This window comes from Bos grunniens, chromosome 23 (genome assembly GCF_055505025.1).
Source record: "Bos grunniens cultivar Pamir isolate PY7600 chromosome 23, Bosgru_T2T1.0, whole genome shotgun sequence".
Classification (NCBI taxonomy): domain Eukaryota; kingdom Metazoa; phylum Chordata; class Mammalia; order Artiodactyla; family Bovidae; genus Bos; species Bos grunniens.
Window position 1 is genome coordinate 27,384,725 of NC_141187.1, and position 19,084 is coordinate 27,403,808.

At 40.3% G+C, this 19,084-nt stretch overlaps 1 protein-coding gene and 1 pseudogene across 1 annotated transcript in view; both read left to right on the top strand.

The window, feature by feature from the left end:
• LOC147346997 (butyrophilin subfamily 1 member A1-like) overlaps nucleotides 1-7,929 on the top strand; it is a 44,077-nt gene extending 36,148 nt beyond the window's left edge. The window contains exons 3-7 of the mRNA XM_086370562.1: nucleotides 3,742-3,762; nucleotides 5,336-5,362; nucleotides 5,862-5,888; nucleotides 6,453-6,479; nucleotides 6,646-7,929. Coding sequence (XP_086226688.1) covers nucleotides 3,742-3,762; nucleotides 5,336-5,362; nucleotides 5,862-5,888; nucleotides 6,453-6,479; nucleotides 6,646-7,169 — 626 coding nt within the window. The 3' untranslated portion in view covers nucleotides 7,170-7,929. The remainder of the gene's footprint in view (nucleotides 1-3,741; nucleotides 3,763-5,335; nucleotides 5,363-5,861; nucleotides 5,889-6,452; nucleotides 6,480-6,645) is intronic.
• Nucleotides 7,930-8,238: 309 nt separating this feature from the next.
• LOC147346998 (butyrophilin subfamily 1 member A1-like) overlaps nucleotides 8,239-19,084 on the top strand; it is a 33,246-nt pseudogene continuing 22,400 nt past the window's right edge.

Below are 19,084 nucleotides of genomic sequence, written 5' to 3' on the forward strand. Positions count from 1 at the left end.
AACATTTTTATGGATTAGCCTCTTATTGGCTCACAGTTCTTCTGAATGTCTCCCGTTCTAACCTAAAATTTTGCTTGTGAATTTGTTTCATATTTCTTTCTTCATTGTCCTTTCAAAGCCTGGTCCAGTGTGGACATTAGGTTCATGCTTCCAATGCCCTTGACCATTTACTAAAGTCTTCTCTCACTTGTACAGATAATTTACATACCTTTTCCCAGGTTTATTTTCTTTCTTGCCATAGTAATTTTTTCTGTCTTTTCCTTGGGTAAGTTTGTCAAAGGTATCAAAAAGTTTAAAAAAAACTTGATCAAATAGGATCATAAGAAACTGTAAATCAACATTTATTTATTTAACCAAAGTGACAAAAAATATTTTAAGGCAAATACAGAACATTTAGAAGGCAAAGAAATTCACAATCTGCTATCAAGTATAGCTCAACATTCCAAAAGTCTTTGTTCTCTTAACAGAAAGAGAAAACCCCTGTCCTGCCCCAGTTCGACCTCAAGAACATAATTTATTTACCTAATAAATCCAATTCCACTCCGGCCTTAACATGTACAAAATTATTTTTTAAGGAATCATTTTTCACAACTTTCTGTATCTACATTAGTTAACACCCCCGCCCCCTCTTTCCCCCATTTAGCCTCTTTTCCTTGGTGACTCAGATGGTACAGAATCTGCCTGCAAGGCAGAAGACCTGGGTTCCATCCCTGGATTGGGAAGATCCCCTGAAGAAGGGAATGTCTACCCTCTCCAGTATTCTTTCCTGAAGAATTCCATGGACAGAGGAGCCTTGTGGGCTACAGTCCATGGGGTCACAAAGAGTCAGAAACAACTGAGCGACTAACACTCTGACTTCTTCATTTAGGAATAACCAGCTTTAGGACAAAATCATGTTTTTCCCCTTAACAAAATATATCCCCATTTTTCAAACCTTCTTTTCCTGAACCTCCTACTTTCCTTACATAGTGAAATGTTTCACTTGTCATCCCAGTAACTTTAATTACACATATTATAAAGTTATAATAGTTACACATATTATAAAGGGATGAGGCCCTTTAAAATTTGTACTTATTAGAGAAGAAATTTTTAGATTTTTCTTCAGCTTCTTATTCCTCTATTAATCAACCTAATTAAAAGTTGATCTAAGGTTTTATTAGCATTTGTAAGACTGATTGATGGGCAGCTGAGACCAAATATAAGGCTTCTCAAATTTTTTTGTGTTAAACTAAGGGAGTTTTTAGGTTACCCATTTCATATATATTTTTTATCCACTTTCTAATTTTTTTTTCCCATAGATGTCAATAAAATAGCTGTTCATAGTGAGAACTTTCTAAAATTCACCAGTTTAAAAGTTTCTTCAATGTAAAGACTCCATTGTCTGGCCATTGATGAGTAGAATCATAATAGCAACTAAAACCAATAAGACACCAAAGTGTCTCCACAAGAGATCAAAAAGGATGCAATCTTCACAAGATCTTAAATGTTTACTCACAAAACTTGTCTAAGTAAAGGGCTATCATTATACAGGCAGGTGCACTGAAGGTTAGGATGACAAAGGCCTTATGTGTTGGGGCCCCTTATGACAAATTTTTTGAGAGTTGCCATGTAGTTTGTTGCTCAGTCATGTCCAACTCTTTGCGACCCCATGGACTGTAGCCCACCAGGCTCCTCTGTCCATAGACTATCAGGAAAAAATACTGGAGTGGGTAGCCATTCCCTTCTCCAGGGGATCTTCCTGACTCAGGGATCGAACTTGGGTCTCCTGCATTGCAGGCAGATTCCTTACCAAGAGTTGGCAGACAAAAAGATTGCTCAGAATCCTAGTCTATCTGACTGCCTGCCAAATTCTTGCCATATGTTTACCTTCTGGAAGGCAGAGACCAAACTCTCAAAACACAGAAAAAATATCTGAGACGAGCAGATAGAACATTTACGTTTTAAAGACACAGGGAGAAAAATGCAAGTTCCTCCATAGCAGATTTTTTTTTTCCCCTTAAAGTCAGAATTCTGAAAAAATGTTCCATCAAGCCAGCTTTTTTTAACTGTGCATGCAAAAACATAATTTGGGTATGTTAAAAGAGCTTCAATTTGGCCATTTTTATAGTGAGATGTCCTTTAATATGCAACAAAGCAAGTACTTGTAGATATAAATTCTATACTCACACGATAAAATCTTCCCAGTGTATCTCAACTGAGGATAACTCTCTCAGTGTCTTTCAATTGAGCAAAAGTTTCTCAGTGTCTTTCACCCAGGCGTCTCTTCTTGAAACTAAATTTCAAGGAAAAACTACTACTCCAGCCAGAGATTTAATACCACCAATTAAAACTCAGGCTCATCAGTTAATAACAGGAGACCCAAGATCCACCCAGAATTGTCTGGAACTCTAAGGATGTAGACGGGCACAAGGGAACTTCATCTGGTCCCAAAGCTAGAGATCCTCCTCGAGTTCAGGTGAAGGAAAGCAGTCTGTTTTTGGAACCTTTGTTGGTCACCAAACCAAAATTGTTGACTGAAAAACAAATGCACAAGCTAAAGTTTCAAGTTATATTTTATTGGGGACCTTGCTGCTGCTGCTAAGTCTCTTCAGTCGTGTCCAACTCTTAGCGACCCCATGGACTGCAGCCCACCAGGCTCCTCCATCCATGGGATTTTCCAGGCAAGAGTACTGGAGTGGGGTGCCATTGCCTTCTCCATTGGGGACCTTGCTGCTGCTGCTGCTGCTAAGTCGCTTCAGCCATGTCCGACTCTGTGCGACCCCATAGACGGCAGTCCACCAGACTCCCCCATCCCTGGGATTTTCCAGGCAAGAACACTGGATTGGGTTGCCATTTCCTTCTCCAATGAATGAAAGTGAAAAGTGAAAGTGAAGTCACTCAGTCATGTCCAACTCCTAGCGACCCCATGGACTGCAGCCCACCAGGCTCCTCCGTCCATGGGATTCTCCAGGCAAGAGTACTGGAGTGGGGTGCCATTGCCTTCTCCAATGCATGAAAGTGAAAAGTGAAAGTGAAGTCGTTCAGCCATGTCCGACTCTTAGAGACCCTATGGTCTGCAGCCCACCAGGCTCCTCCATCCATGGGATTTTCCAGGCAAGAGTACTGGAGTGGGGTGCCATTGCCTTCTCCATTGGGGACCTTACTTGGGACTAAAACCTGGATACAGCCTCTCAGAGAGTTCTGAGGAACTCTTACAGAGAGATAAGGAAGGATTCAAGATATATAGGAGTTTTAACTGGAGAAAAAAAAAAAACAACAACTATAGTGGAACACATCAAGATTACTTCTAACAATAATTTAAAAAAAAAAACCAAAACAAAACAGGCATCTCAAGTAAATGATGTTAATGCCTTTCTACAGATGGCAAGAGACAAGAGTCTCAGCTCACTGAAATTATTCCTTTGATATGCATCATTGATACTGGGGCCATGTATCTTGTTTTCTCCATCATGAATCCCCTCAGGGTACACCATCAGGTTCTGATGGCTTCATGGTTGGCAACATTCATTGTTTACCAAAGTGTCAGGCAACATTTTTCATCTGCAAGAACAAATTTTCACCATTTTTCCAATATAAAAATATTTGCTTCCTTGGTATTTTTCAGGAGTTTTGTTTCTTTTTTTTTTTTTAAATTATATCCATCTTTTCTATCTACTGTACAATGGAAATTTTATTTTCACTTTCATTTTCTGTATTGGTTTTCCTTGAAATTTATATGAGCTTTTCCATTATATTTTTCAGAACAACTCAAGAAGGAAATTGGTAAGTTTTATGACTTTTTAAAAAAGATATATTTCCAGATAAATTTTTTCCTCATTTCTTGACATTCACCTCTTACATACTGCTATCTTTCCTTTGCATTCTTGTGAATTTCAAATTATCTTTTCCATTTTCTTTGACTTTCTGAACTTCTCCCATATTAAGTCTCTTAATTCTCTCCTCTACTTTTTATTCTTTCTCTTTTATTTTATCTTCCTGGTGACTATCATAGCTTCATTATAAAGTTGGTGAAAAAAATTGGTGAGATGAAAGGGATTAGGCTAAGAAGAATGTGATTATTTCCATTCAATAGAAAGTTTCCTTTAACTTTGATTTTTCCTCATGTGCTCTGAGATGGAGTCCCCCTTTATATATATATATATATTATCTTCTTTCAATATAAGAATAGTATTCAGACTCCAAAGCAGCTGAATAAGTTCCTCTTTTGTTGACCTTCTAGACACTTTGCATATACTAATGTCAAATGTAATCTTGATACATTTCGCTTGACCATAATCTCCAGTGATCTAAGGTATAAAAATATTTTCACAAGAGTTTGCATCATCTTTTCTTTCCAACCAAAATTATTAGTGTACATTCATTTCTATTTTAACCATTTAATAGTTAATTCAACAAATTTCTCTTCCTTCAGGGTCTTGAACATATATTTTTTCAGTCAGTCAAACAAACTTCGTTGATATTATATCTCTAATTCTATGACTATTTCCTAAACTAATTCTACATTGTTTTTAGTATCCTACTACAACAATTATTATTTTCTGGGCCCCCAAAAGGACAGTGACTGTAGCCAAGAAATTAAAAGACGCTTGCTCCTTGGAAGAAAAGCTATGACAAACCTAAACAACATATTAAAACATGCTGTTTAGAGACATTACTTTGCCTACATAGGTCCGTATAGTCAAAGCTATGGTTTTCCCAGTAATCATGTATGGATGTGACAGCTGGACAGTAAAAAAGGCTGAGCACCAAAGAATTGATGCCTTGGAACTATGTTGCTGGCAAAGACTCTTGAGAGTACCCTGGACAGCAAGAAGATCAAACCAGTCCATCCTGAAGGAAATCAGTCCTGAATATTCATTGGAAGAACTGATGCTGAAGTTGAAGCTCCAATACTTTGGCCACCTGACATGAAGACCCAATTGATGGGAAAAGACCCTGATGCTGGGAAAGATTGAAGGCAGGAAGAAAAGGGAATGAAAGAGGATGAGATGATTGGATGGCATCACTGACTCAATGGACGTGAGTTTAAGCAAACTCTGGGAGATGGTGAAGGACAGGGATGTGCCTGTCCATGGGGTCTCAAAGAGGGTCAGACACAACTGAGTGACTGAACAGCAACAAGGTGTCCTTTCATATCAGATTATATTCTTCAAATTTTAGTAAAATTTCCAGATGGAATGAACTTCAGACATTTCTTTCATTGCTTTTGAAATGTACATTACTTAGCAAATTTCAGACGCAAATATTGACAGATGCATAGCATTACTCACATTTTCTTTGTGATGTTAAGAAAATCTGTTTATATATACATACATGATTGTGTGTTTTCTTTCAGAGAGGAAGAAGGATCAATTCAAGTCTGGTGAGTAATGATTATCTCTCAGAAACCTTCACTGTACTACTTTTCTTAGAGTCTGCCCCTATGCCAGTGGGATAGAATGCAGAAATACAACAAAAATGTTTAAGCAAAGCAGTATTGGAAGCATTATCTTTATAAATATAGATGCTTTCAATAAATTCTCTCTGAAGTGCAAGCCATGAATGACTCAGCCTGTAATTCTTTCTCTCCCCTTTCATTCATTTGTTCCTTCCTTCCTTCTATGCTCCTTCCTTCATGCTCCTATCCCTGCCACCTTTGTTTTTTCTATATTTCTATCTAACCTCTACCTGATCATTTTTATCACCATATTTGAAAATTGGAATATGAGGATATAGGATAGAAAGAGGAAGTTCAAAGGATTCAGTAGAAGAAATAGAACAAAGACAAATATTTCTTATATTTGTTTGTAATAAAATAAGACAGTAAGAGAGAAATGCAAGGATAAAAGTAAAGTTTTTTTTTCTATTTTGTTCTTTTGCAGCATGGAGGGATATACCATTATATGCTGGTGAGCAACACGGGTTCTGATGAAGAAAATCCTATTATTAAAAGATATTTTAAATGAACATCTACTGTGTGCAAAATGATTTACTGAAAATCAAGGAAACTCCAGGGATTTATTTCATGAATCCAGTAGATTATTCTAACAGATAATAATATGTTTGGGACATTACATTTTAGTAGTTTTATTATTTTCAATTGCATATAACATGTTTTGAGTGTAGGTAGAATGGTTATCATCTGCTAAAATCTGAGGAATCGAGAGTGAATAATATATTATTTGGTCAGACCCATCATATCCTAAATTTCCTTTCAAACATCCTAAATAAATTACAAATATTTATCCTATATGAATTTTGGATGAGGAGAGCATAGGGTTGGCACAGGTCTTTAAGTCATACATAATTTATCATCTTGTAAAAAGAGGTTCAAATATATAAAAAGAGTTTTTTTTTTTTCTTTTTTGGTTGTCATTATTCTTGAATTAAGGAATTTATTACCATAGTATTCTGGACAGACAGGCAGCTCTATCTATCAGATGGAGGATTCTATGTTCATTTGTTCCTTGCAGATTGGAGAAAAGAAGAGTTCCAGACTGGTGAGTCTATTATGGTCCAAGACAGACCCTGTTCCTTGTGGTTAGTCCCAGGGAAGATTCAGGGAGGTGAACTGGATCTCCCCAGAGCCAGAGGAGCTCTCACAGAACTCTGGCCCAAGCCTACTGAGACTCTTCCCAGAAAACTGATGATCTCTTGTCTTTGCAGTAAACTTGACTCTGGATGCAGCCACTGCCCATCCTGCTGTCTTCCTGTCTGAAGAGGGGAGAAGAGTAACCTGGCAAGAACCATGTCAAGATCTTCCCAGCTGCCCAGAGAGATTTGTCTCCCGTCCCTGTGTGCTTGGTCAGCTGCATGTCAGCTCAGGGAGATACTTCTGGGAGGTGGAGGTTCAGAATGCACATTCCTGGGACCTGGGAGTTTGTAGGAATAATGTAGTAAGGAATGAGATGGTCACAATGTCACCGCAGAATGGTTTCTGGGCCATTAGGCTCTATGACGGGGAGTACTGGGGCCTCACAACCCCAGAAACTTCTCTTACTCTAAAAGAAAAACCCCTTCGTGTGGGGGTATTCCTGGATTATGAGGCTAGAGATGTATCTTTCTATAACATGACAGATGGATCCCACATCTACACATTTTCCAATCAAACATTTTATGGTGACCTAAGACCGCTTTTTAGACTTTGGTCCTCTGACTCAGGCTCTCTGACCATTGTCCAGGTGGAGTAGAACACAATGATGCTGTAATTCATATGCCTAACCTTCCATGATGATTACAGTTCTCCCCACTAGACACAAGTTTATTTTTTTTCTTCCTCCTTTACTGGTGTATTCTAAGATGAAGCTCTGATACACACACTGATGGTTGCCTCTCATATTAATTCTCCCTTCTTCCTAAGTTATAGGTCCCTCAATTATTACTCTGCCTATGACAGTCTAGTAGAAAGACGAGATTTCCTAGCATCCCCTGCTGAATGTGACTAAATTATGACCATTTAAGATGAATTATTATGGCATTTTAAGATGAATTATTCTGAATGACTCTTTGGAAAAGACCCTGATCCTGGGAAAGATTGAGGGAAGAAGGAGAAGAGGATGACAGAGGTTGGATGCCATCACCAAGTCAATGGACATGAACTTGGGCAAACTCTGGGAGATGGGGAGGGACAAGGAAGCCTGGAGTGCTGCAGTCTGCGGCATTGCAAAAAGTTGAACATGACTTGTCAACTAAATAACTACATTCAGTATCATCTCTGGAATGTGTTCTTAAAGGGAAATTATGTGATTTTCTTCTTTTCTCTAACTATTTGGATGGCTGGAATGTGGCATGATGGGTGGATCTCTAAGAATATCTCTGATCATGTAATATGATATGGACAGAAAAGAAGATATTAATAGAATGATTCTGGAGTTTTGATAGCCTTATGAAACTACTATATGCTCACTTTCTGAATTACTTCCAGTAGGAAACAAATTTTGTATCTTTAAACCATTTGTATGTTTTATTTTTGCCTGTTGCGACTGAATCCAATACTAACTCAGTATCCTCCCTTTAAGGATGGTAGCAGGTGACATCCACAGTTGAGTATTCAGATGAAACCGGAAATGTAAAGTCCTGTACTTGCTTGCTCAGCTACTCCAGTGTGTCAGTCTCATTAGGGTCTTCCAATTTCTCCTGAATCCTCAGTACCTCTTGACTTTACTTCCCACCTTCTGCTTTGTGGTTACCATGGTTAATAATTTTAAATATTATCTTACTAGTGAGTAAAAATCTCTGACCTCATTGCCCTTATACCACATGTACTTGAAAAAAAACCCTCCAAATATGGATAAATCTAATTACTCATCTCTCATACTGGCAGTTAAACATGCTATAGAAATTCACACATGTGAGCACATGGTTCCTCTTTACGTGTGTGATTACCTATCACAATTTGGACACCAGCACTATCAAGTAATCCTCTCATTCATTAAAAAATCTACCTTTGTTCAACTTCCAAATCTACTCCCACCTTATACTCACCCACCGTGTTCCCACTTTGACAAATAAAATTAACAATAATAACAATAATCAATTAGAAGACAATTATCTCATCTTTGTAATAATAAATATAACAAATCTAAATCTCCACCTCTCCGTTACTCTTCTCTCATTGTGTTATTAACAGAAGTATTTCCCTTTCTTCACAGGGAACACCAATCCATCTTTATCTCCGTTCATTCTGTACTGTGCTCTCTGGACTTCGATCCTTCAGTTGTTCCTTTAAGACTTTCCACGAGCTTTTCCCCAAGAACCTTATGTTTTTCAAAATCTTGTCCACCTTAAAAATCAAAACAATACAATTTTCTACCAACTCTAGATCCTCCTTTATACTCTGCTTTCATAAATTTCTCAAAATAATTATATAAAAACTGTGTTTGTATTTCTCTGATTCCCATTCCCTTCAGAATATACTCTAGGTTATGGGTTAAACTGTATCTCCCTCACCACCTCTCCTAAATTCACATATTGAAATCCTTTACCTCCAGTACCTCTGAATGTGACTTTGTTTGGAAATGGGGTAATTGCAGGTGTCATTAAAGATGGAGTAGAGTGCATCCCTCATACAGTAAGACTGTTGACCTTAAAAAAAGGGGGTAAATTTAGACATCCACATAGGCAAAAGGAGAATGCCATGTGAAGTCTGAAGTCTGCTTCCACAGCCAAGGAACGCCCCAAACTGCTAACAAAATACCAGCTGCTAGGAGAGAAACTTGGAACAGATTCCTCCCCAGCACCTTCAGAAAGAGCATTGCCCTGCCACACCTTAGTATCACAATTCTTGCCCCCAGAGCTGTGATATAATAAACTTCAGTCGTTTAAGGTTAATTAATGTGTGATACTTTACTATAGTCTATTAATAGTCATAGCAAGACAATGTACTCTTTTTTATTTTGTTTTGTTATACACAATCTGATAATTTATTCTTAAAAAAAAAAAAAAATAACCCAAAACCTGTTACAGAAACTCCAGAGAATTTCTGCATTTATATAAATTTCATGAAACAGTTGAAAGCCAACATAGAAAAAAGTTTTAAATTCTAAAATTGTAATGAATTTATGCAAAGTACTTAATTCTATGGTAATTATGTCTGTATTTCAGTGTTCATAATTCCGCATGTCTTGATACCCATTGTTTCATGTTAAAGATATCAATATCCTTACTTCCAATTTTATAGATGAGTAAAGTAAAGGGCATCAGAGGGCAGACACACTGAAACCATACTCACAGAAAACTAGTCAATCTAATCACACTAGGACCACAGCCTTGTCTAACTCAATGAAACTAAGCCATGCCCATGGGGCAACCCAAGATGGGCAGGTCATGGTGGAGAGAATGTGGTCCACTGGAGAAGGGGATAGCAAGCCACTTCAGTATTCTTGCCTTGAGAACCCCATGAACAGTATGAAAAGGCAAAATGATAGGATACTGAAAGAGGAACTCCCCAGGTCAGTAGGTGCCCAATATGCTACTGGAGATAAGTGGAGAAATAACTCCAGAAAGAATGAAGGGATGGAGCCAAAGCAAAAACAATCCCCAGCTGTGGATGGGACTGGTGATAGAGGCAAGGTCCGATGCTGTAAAGAGCAATATTGCATAGGAACCTGTAATGTCAGGTCCATGAATCAAGGCAAATTGGAAGTGGTCAAACAAGAGATGGCGAGAGTGAATGTTGGCGTTCTAGGAATCAGCGAACTCAAATGGACTGGAATGGGTGAATTTAACCCAGATGACCATTATATCTACTACTGCGGGCAGGAATCCCTGAGAAGAAATGGACTAGCCATTGTGGTCAACAAAAGAGTCTGAAATGCAGTACTTGGATGCAATCTCAAAAATGACAGAATGATCTCTGTTCGTTTCCAAGGCAAACCATTCAATATCACAGTAATCCAAGTCTATGCCCCAACCAGTAATGCTGAAGAAGCTGAAGTTGAATGGTTCTATGAAGACCTACAAGACCTTTTAGAACTAACACCCAAAAAAAATGTCCTTTTCGTTATAGGGGACTGGAATGCAAAAGTAGGAAGTCAAGAAACACCTGGAGTAACAGGCAAATTTGGCCTTGGAATACGGAATGAAGCAGGGCAAAGACTAACAGAGTTTTGCCAAGAAAATGCACTGGTCATAGCAAACACCCTCTCCAAACAACACAGGAGAAGACTCTACACATGGACATCACCAGATGGTCAACAACAAAATCAGATTGATTATATTCTTTGCAGCCAACGATGGAGAAGCTCTATACAGTCAACAAAAACAAGACCAGGAGCTGACTGTGGCTCAGATCATGAACTCCTTATTGCGAAATGCAGACTTAAATTGAAGAAAGTAGGGAAAACCACTAGACCATACAGGTATGACCTAAATCAAATCCCTTATGATTATACAGTGGAAGTGAGAAATAGATTTAAGGGCCTAGATCTGATAGAGTGCCTGATGAACTCTGGAATGAGGTTCATGAAATTGTACAGGAGACAGGGATTAAGACCATCCCCATGGAAAAGAAATGCAAAAAAGCAAAACGATTGTCAGGGGAGGCCTTACAAATAGCTGTGAAAAGAAGAGAAGCAAAAAGCAAAGGAGAAAAGGAAAAATATAAGCATCTGAATGCAGAGTTTCAAAGAATAGCAAGAAGAGATAAGAAAGCCTTCCTCAGTGATCAATGCAAAGAAATAGAGGAAAACAACAGAATGGGAAAGCCTAGAGATCTCTTCAAGAAAATTAGAGATACCAAAGGAACATGTCATGCAAAGATGGGCTCGATAAAGGACAGAAATGGTATGGACCTAACAGAAGCAGAAGATATTAAGAAGAGGTGGCAAGAATACACAGAAGAACTGTACAAAAAAAGATCTTCATGACCCAAATAATCACGATGGTGTGATCACTGACCTAGAGCCAGACATCCTGGAATGTGAAGTCAAGTGGGCCTTAGAAAGCATCACTACGAACAAAGCTAGTGGAGGTGATGGAATTCCAGTTGAGCTATTTCAAATTCTGAAAGATGATGCTGTGAAAGTGATGCACTCAATATGCCAGCAAATTTGGAAAACTCAGCAGTGGCCATAGGACTGGAAAAGGTCAGTTTTCCTTCCAATCCCAAAGAAAGGTAATGTCAAAGAATGCTCAAACTACTGTACAATTGCACTCATCTCACACGCTAGTAAAGTAATGCTCAAAATTCTCCAAGCCAGGCTTCAGCAATATGTGAACCGTGAACTCCAGATGTTCAAGCTGGTTTTAGAAAAGGCAGAGGAACCAGAGATCAAATTGCCAACATCTGCTGGATCATGGAAAAAGCAAGAGAGTTCCAGAAAAACATCTATTTCTGCTTTATTGACTATGCCAAAGCCTTTGCCTGTGTGGATCACAATCAACTGTGGAAAATTCTGAAAGAGATGGGAAACCAGACCACCTGACCTGCCTCTTGAGAAATTTGTATGCAGATCAGGAAGCAACTGTTAGAACAGGACATGGAACAACAGACTGGTTCCAAATAGGAAAAGGAGTACGCCAAGGCTGTATATTGTCACCCTGCTTATTTAACTTATATGCAAAGTACATCATGAGAAATGCTGGACTGGAAGAAACACAAGCTGGAATCAAGATTGTAAGGTTAAATATTAATAACCTCAGATATACAGATGACACTGCCCTTATGGCAGAAAGTGAAGAGGAACTCAAAAGCCTCTTGATGAAAGTGAAAGTGGAGAGTGAAAAAGTTGGCTTAAAGCTCAACATTCAGAAAACGAAGATCATGGCATCCGGTCCCATCACTTCATGGGAAATAGATGGGGAAACAGTGGAAACAGTGTCAGACTTTATTTTCTTGGCTCCAAAATCACTGCAGATGGTGACTGCGGCCATGAAATTAAAAGACGCTTACTCTTTGGAAGGAAGTTATGATCAATTTAGATAGCATATTCAAAAGCAGAGACATTACTTTGCCAACAAAGGTCCACCTAGTCAAGGCTATGGTTTTTCCAGTGGTCATGTATGGATGTGAGAATTGGACTGTGAAGAAGGCTGAGTGCTGAAGAATTGATGCTTTCGAACTGTGGTGTTGGAGAAGACTCTTAAGAGTCCCTTGGACTGCAAGGAGATCCAACCAGTCCATTCTGAAGGGGATCAGCCCTGGGATTTCTTTGGAAGGAATGATGCTAAAGCTGAAACTCCAGTACTTTGGCCACCTCATGAGAAGAGTTGACTCACTGGAAAAGACTCTGATGCTGGGAGGGATTGGGGGCAGGAGGAGAAGGGGACGACAGAGGATGAGATGGCTGGATGGCATCACTGACTCGATGGACGTGAGTCTGGGTGAACCTCAGGTGTTGGTGATGGACAGGGAGGCCTGGCGTGCTGTGATTCATGGGGTCGCAAAGAGTTTGACACGACTGAGCGACTGAAGTGAACTGAACTGAAAGTAAATCTTTGATTATTTATATTGTTATCAGGCTTTTAATATTTTCCAAAGTCACATATTTACTATATGCCAGAACTGGAACTAGAATCCTAGTTTTCTAAATCCACAAATCCAAGGCAACTGTTGCTAAACAAACTCACTCTTTTCTTATTTATATAGACCAAAGCATCACGATACATATACTTCATGCTGAAGACCAGTTACAGGTTTATGATTAAAGAAGTAAAATCAACAGCAGTGTGATCAAAGAGCGTTATAGTAAATGTATGCTAAGTTGCTTCAGTTGTGGCTAACTCTTTCTGTCCCCATAGGCTGAAGCCCACCAGGCTCCTCTGTTCATGGAATTCTCCAGGCAACTATACTGGAGTGGATCGCCATGCCCTCCCGCAGGGGATCTTCCCAACCCAGGCATCAAACCCATGTCTCTTACATCTGCTGCATTGGCAAGTGAGTTCTTTACCACTAGCACCAGCTGTAAGCTCACTTTGTAGTTAAACAGTGGGTGTTAAAGCTCTTAGTTTAAATGACCACAAGCTATTAATTCTCAAAGTATGATTCCAAGGAACCATACTTCAAAAGAACATTACTCCAAAGTAATGTTCCAAGGAACATTAGTTCTGTGATAGTCTCTTGGTTAAATAAAGTGCTCAAATCTTTTCTAATGTAAAAATTATAAAATTCTATAGGTTGCTGTATTTTCTAGAAAGTGCTATTCTAAATTATTTCAACCTTAAAAGTGAAGCAGTCAAAAGAAATAGAATCTGCCAGCTTGCCCTGCCCTATGGATTTTAGATTTGATAGTCCTCACAATAATTAAATCAACTCCCCAAACCCCTCATAATAAGTAAACCATGGAAGCCAACTCTGACTCCATGACGGAACTGTTTCTTTGACTTGCTTTCATTGCTTTTGTTATTATAATCATGCAGAATGATTTGCCTCAGAGAATCCTGCCCTTCTGCCTGACAGTTAAACTAAAGTGCCTTTGTTCAGAACCCTGTCTACCTGCGGATGGCAGGAAGGAAGAAAATAACACATCCCCTGTCTGAGGCTTGCCAAAGGGGGCCAAAGAATTGGTCCTAAAAATAGAAGGACGAATGTAGTGACCCAAGGATGAAAAAGCAGATAAAACCAAAAGAGTTTTGGAATGCAAGAATGGAAAAATCAGACCCTTACCATCCTTCCCTCCCCTATTCGTAACTATTAATGGATTTCAGGTCCTCCTAAGCAGTATAACCTGTCTCTCCTCCTGCCCCACAAAGAGAGAAGGTATTTGCCTTACTCTTCCCCCACCCAGTATACGTGCCTCATCCAATCAGCAAATGACCCGCAAGACACCTATCCCCCTCCTTGTACCCAGGGTATAAAAGCGGACTAAAGACACCTGTTCAATGTCAGTTCTCCCTTGAGCTGGCCCGCTGTTCTAACAGCATCTCTCACTCTAATAAACTTTATTCTCCTCTAATTCTGCCTCATTTCTGGAAATTCTTTTCCAAACCACACTTTGAACATGACATTTTTGGTGGCCTGTATGGGGATTCGGGTCTCTTCCCTACCTCCGCACTTCTCCTTTCTCATAGGGACCCTCTGCAAACAGGCAAGTGCTATAGAAGCAACTGAGGAACTCTGGCCAGCGTTACCCTCTGGTGTATGCCAAAGGCCCCACCACCCGAATAGGTGAGGGTCTCTCCTTTAGACTCCTTTCTAACTGAGGACTAGTCCAACCAATATAGTGTGGGCATGGGTCAGGCACTTAAAAGCCATTAGGGCACCTGACACATGCAGACTCCCATGTGAGGATAAGGGGGGCATGGAACGGATCAGGCCACAAGGGCAACCACCCCCAGCAAGATAACTTCCATGCACGTGTCAGGCACATAGTGGTTGAAGCAAAACAGAGACCATTGTCCCCTGGCCACCACCTCCCCAATAGGATTGTAAGGCAGATTCCTCAGCCTTCTTCCCTGTCACTTTCACTTCTCCCCCTTTTGGTCTGGATTGATTTACAGGAGCCTAGGTGTTGCCTCTGAGCCATCCCAAGAGTGCCTTCCACGTTTCAGGCAATCACCAGTGAGTCACCTGGTGGCTCCCAGGAATGTCTGTCTGCCTGGGTCACATGGTGTCTTAGCCTCACAGTTCTGTCACATGGTGCCTTAGCTGTCACATGGTGCCTTAGCTGCATGTTTCTCAGGGATCACCTCTCACTTCGGATGTAACTGTTAGGATGGTTGGCCATTTTGTGCCATTAGTCACACAGAGAGATCACTGGGACCAAAGGGACAGTGTCAGCCGGGGACTCTCAGTACCTCATTCTATGGCAGGTAGGCTAAGAGTGGGTTCTGGTACATCCCAGGAGCCTCTCTTAAACTCACTTCTGTCTACATTCTCAGAAACTGGAAAATTTTGACCCTGAAAAAGGCTTGGCCCAATACAAACTGGGGGACTCTCCAAAACAATGGCCTGTGAATGGCACAGTAGCTTCTGCCAAAAACAGGGAAAGGACTCAGAATTTCCTTACATTCTGTCCTTCACAGACCTCAGTCAGAATCCAGATTTGAGAGACTCATGCCGCAAGTGTCTTTCTGTTGCCTCCCTATCTCCTGTCCCTTTCTGTCTCTCTCCATCAGATTTCCAGATGACCCCTACTCAACCTTTCATATCCACATGATCTCTAGGAAAGGATTCTGAGGTTCCCTTTGGTCCAGGTAGCCCAAGGGATCAAATTCACCCATTCAAGTCCATTCTAGTTCACTGATTCCCAAATGTTGATGTTCACTCTTGCCATCTCCTGTTTGACCACTTTTCTAATTTACCTTGATTCATGGACCTAACATTCCAGGTTCCTATGCAATATTGGTCTTTACAGCATCAGACTTTACTTCCATCACCAGTCACATCCACAACTGGGCATTGTTTTCACTTTGGCTCCATTTCTCCATTCTTTCTGGAGTTATTTCTCCACTCTTCTCCAGTAACATATTGGGCACCTACCAACCTGAGGAGTTCATCTTTCCATATCATATCTTTTTGCCTTTTCATACTATTCATGGGGTTCTCAAGGCAAGAATACTGAAGTGGGTTGCCATTCCCTTCTCCAGTGCACCACGTTTTATTAGTACTCTCTACCATGACCCGTATGTCTTGGGTGGCCCTACACAGCACGGCTCATAGTTTTGATGAGTTAGAAAGGCTTTGGCCCATGTGATCAGTTTGATTAGTTGGATCCAACATCTGTTGGATCATCAGGAAAAAAAGAGAATACCACAAAAGCATCTACTTATGCTTATTGATTAAGCCAGATCTTTGACTGTGTGGATCTCAACAAACTGGAAAATTCTTCAAGAGATGGGAATAACAAACCATCTTACTGCCTTCTGGGAAATATGTACGTAGGTCAAGAAGCAACAGTTAGAACCAGACATGAAACAACAGACTGGTTCCAAATTGGAAAAGGAATGCATCAAGGCTGCATGTTGTCACCCTGCTTATTTAACTTATATGCAGACTTCAGTTCAGTTCATTTCAGTCACTCAGTCATGTCTGACTTTTTGCAACCCCATGAACCACAGCTACTAGGCCTCCCTGTCTATCACCAGCTCCCAGAGTCCACCCAAACCCATGTCCATTAAGTCGGTGATGCCATCCAACCATCTCATCCTCTGTCATCCCCTTCTCCTCCTGCCCTCAATCTTTCCCAGCATCAGGGTCTTTTCAAGTGAGTCAACTCTTCACATCAGATGGCCAAAGTACTGGAGTTTTAGCTTCAGCATCAGGGCTTCCAATGAATATTCAGCACTGATTTCCTTTAGGATGGACAGGTTGGATCTCCTTGCAGTCCAAGGGACTCTCAAGAGTCTTCTCCAACACCACAGTTCAAAAGTATCAATTCTTTGGCGCTCAGTTTTCTTTATAGTCCAACTCTCACATCCATACATGACCACTGGAAAAACCATAGCCTTGACTAGATGGACCTTTGTTGGCAAAGTAATGTCTCTGCTTTTTAATATGCTATCTAGGTTGGTCATAACTTTCCTTCCAAGGAGTAAGTGTCTTTTAATTTCATGGCTGCAGTCACCATCTGCAGTGATTTTGGAGCCAAGAAAATAAAGTCTGACACTGTTTCCACTGTTTCCCCATCTACTTCCCATGAAGTGATGGGACCAGATGCTATGATCTTAGTTTTTTGAATGTTGAAGGTTAAGCCAACTTTTTCACTCTCTTCTTTCACTTTCATCAAGAAGCTTTTTAGTTCCTCTTCACTTTCTGCCATAAGGGTGGTGTCATCTGCATATCTCAGGTTATTGATATATCTCCTGGCAATCTTGATTCCAGCTTGTGCTTCTTCTAGCCCAGCGTTTCTCATGATGTACTCTGCATATAAGTTACACAAGCAGAGTGACAATATACAGCCTTGAGGTACTCCCTTTCCTATTGGAACCAGTCTGTTGTTCCATGTTCAGCTCTAACTGTTGTTTCCTGACCTGTATACAGGTTTCTCAAGAGGCGGGTCAGGTGGTCTGGTATTCCCATCTCTTTCAGAATTTTCCACAGTTTATTGTAATCCACACAGTCAAAGGCTTTGGCATAATCAATAAAGCAGAAGTAGATGTTTTTCTGGAACTCTCTTGCTTTTTCCATGATCCAGCAAATGTTGGCAATTTGATCACTGGTTCCTCTGCCTTTTCTGAAACCAGCTCAGACCTGGGAAGTGCACGAAATTCAGGGCCTGCTTTGGATAGTTCCTCTGCAGATCATCCTGGAGCCTGAGCAGAGTAGACCCAGAAAGCACATGCTGCCTTGAGCTTGGGCAAACACAGGGTGGTCCATATACTGCGAGCACCCCCTGACACACCAGTGATATTTGTTTGCAGTGTTCCTCCCTCCCAACACAACTGAACACGTGAGCCTAAATAAGTGACCACCTTCACCTGCATTATTAGGGCGAAAATTAGACACTGAAGAGACTTGCAAACAGAGGAAGCCAAAATAAACAAAGAAGAGGGAACCGCTCTAACAGTGACAGGTGCAACAGATTAAAACCCTATTGTTAACACTGACTAAGCATCAAAATTCTCCAAGCCAGGCTTCAGCAATACGAGAACCGTGAAATTCCAGATGTTCAAGCTGGTTTTAGAAAAGGCAGAGGAACCAGTGATCAAATTGCCAACATCTGCTGTGCTGAGGACCAGCCCCAGCTGATCCAGGGTATTCGAAGGAGAGACAGCCTAGATGACTATTTATATGCTAATTAGAGATATAGAGAACAATAGAATGAGGATAGCTCAGTAGGAAAATTCAGTGGAGAAAAGAAGCTGAGTAGCTTGGTTTACGCGGGAGACCAATAAAACTTCAAGACAAGAAGTTTGCACCACTTACGTAGGCCGCAGGCGCCCTCTCGAATAGCGGAAGGTGCCTCACCCTAGACACCTTCTCGAGTGGGTCTTAGAAGCCCAGGCATAATTAGTAAGCGTGGTGGGTTCCGCGCTCCAGATGGAGACTCAGCTGGAAGTTAAAGGGAAGAATGACATGGGGAGACCAAGCGCTGGTGAACAAGGCCCGTAGCTTTATTTTTAACAGGGGCTTTTATACCCTAAGTTACACACAGAGGATAATAGGGGATGCAAAGTCAGCAGTCTTTGATTCTTATCAAAAACCAAGGTTTCTTTCCTGCAAATTTATTGTATACAAATGGTTTAGGTGATTTACATCATCTTCTGGCCAGAAGGCCTACTAACATTTTATGACTCTTGACAAGGACTTATCAATAAAGACTTATTTTCTCTAAGAGTAATTATTTTAAGGTTTGGCACCATCTTCCAAAGATAAAATTGCATTCCTATAGGGCGGATGTGTAATGGGTTTACAACAAAGGAAAGAATTTATTACCTTAAGGGTCTAAAGTTACTAACACCAAGGCCACTACTTATTTTTTACTATATACCAACTATTAATTAATACACATTCAAGGATACAATTCAGGGGATGTGAAAACTTGGCAACAAGCATTGACTCATCAATGAAATCCTTTACTAGTTTATTCTGACAGTTTTTAACTCTCTGAGAGGCTCTAAGCTATTTGAATATCTTAAGCTTCCCGTGCCTCTGGAGGCTAGGAGACTGTAAACAATCGTATGCATAGCTGCAGGAGTCCGGGTAAACTTGTCAGGCGAGTTAGAG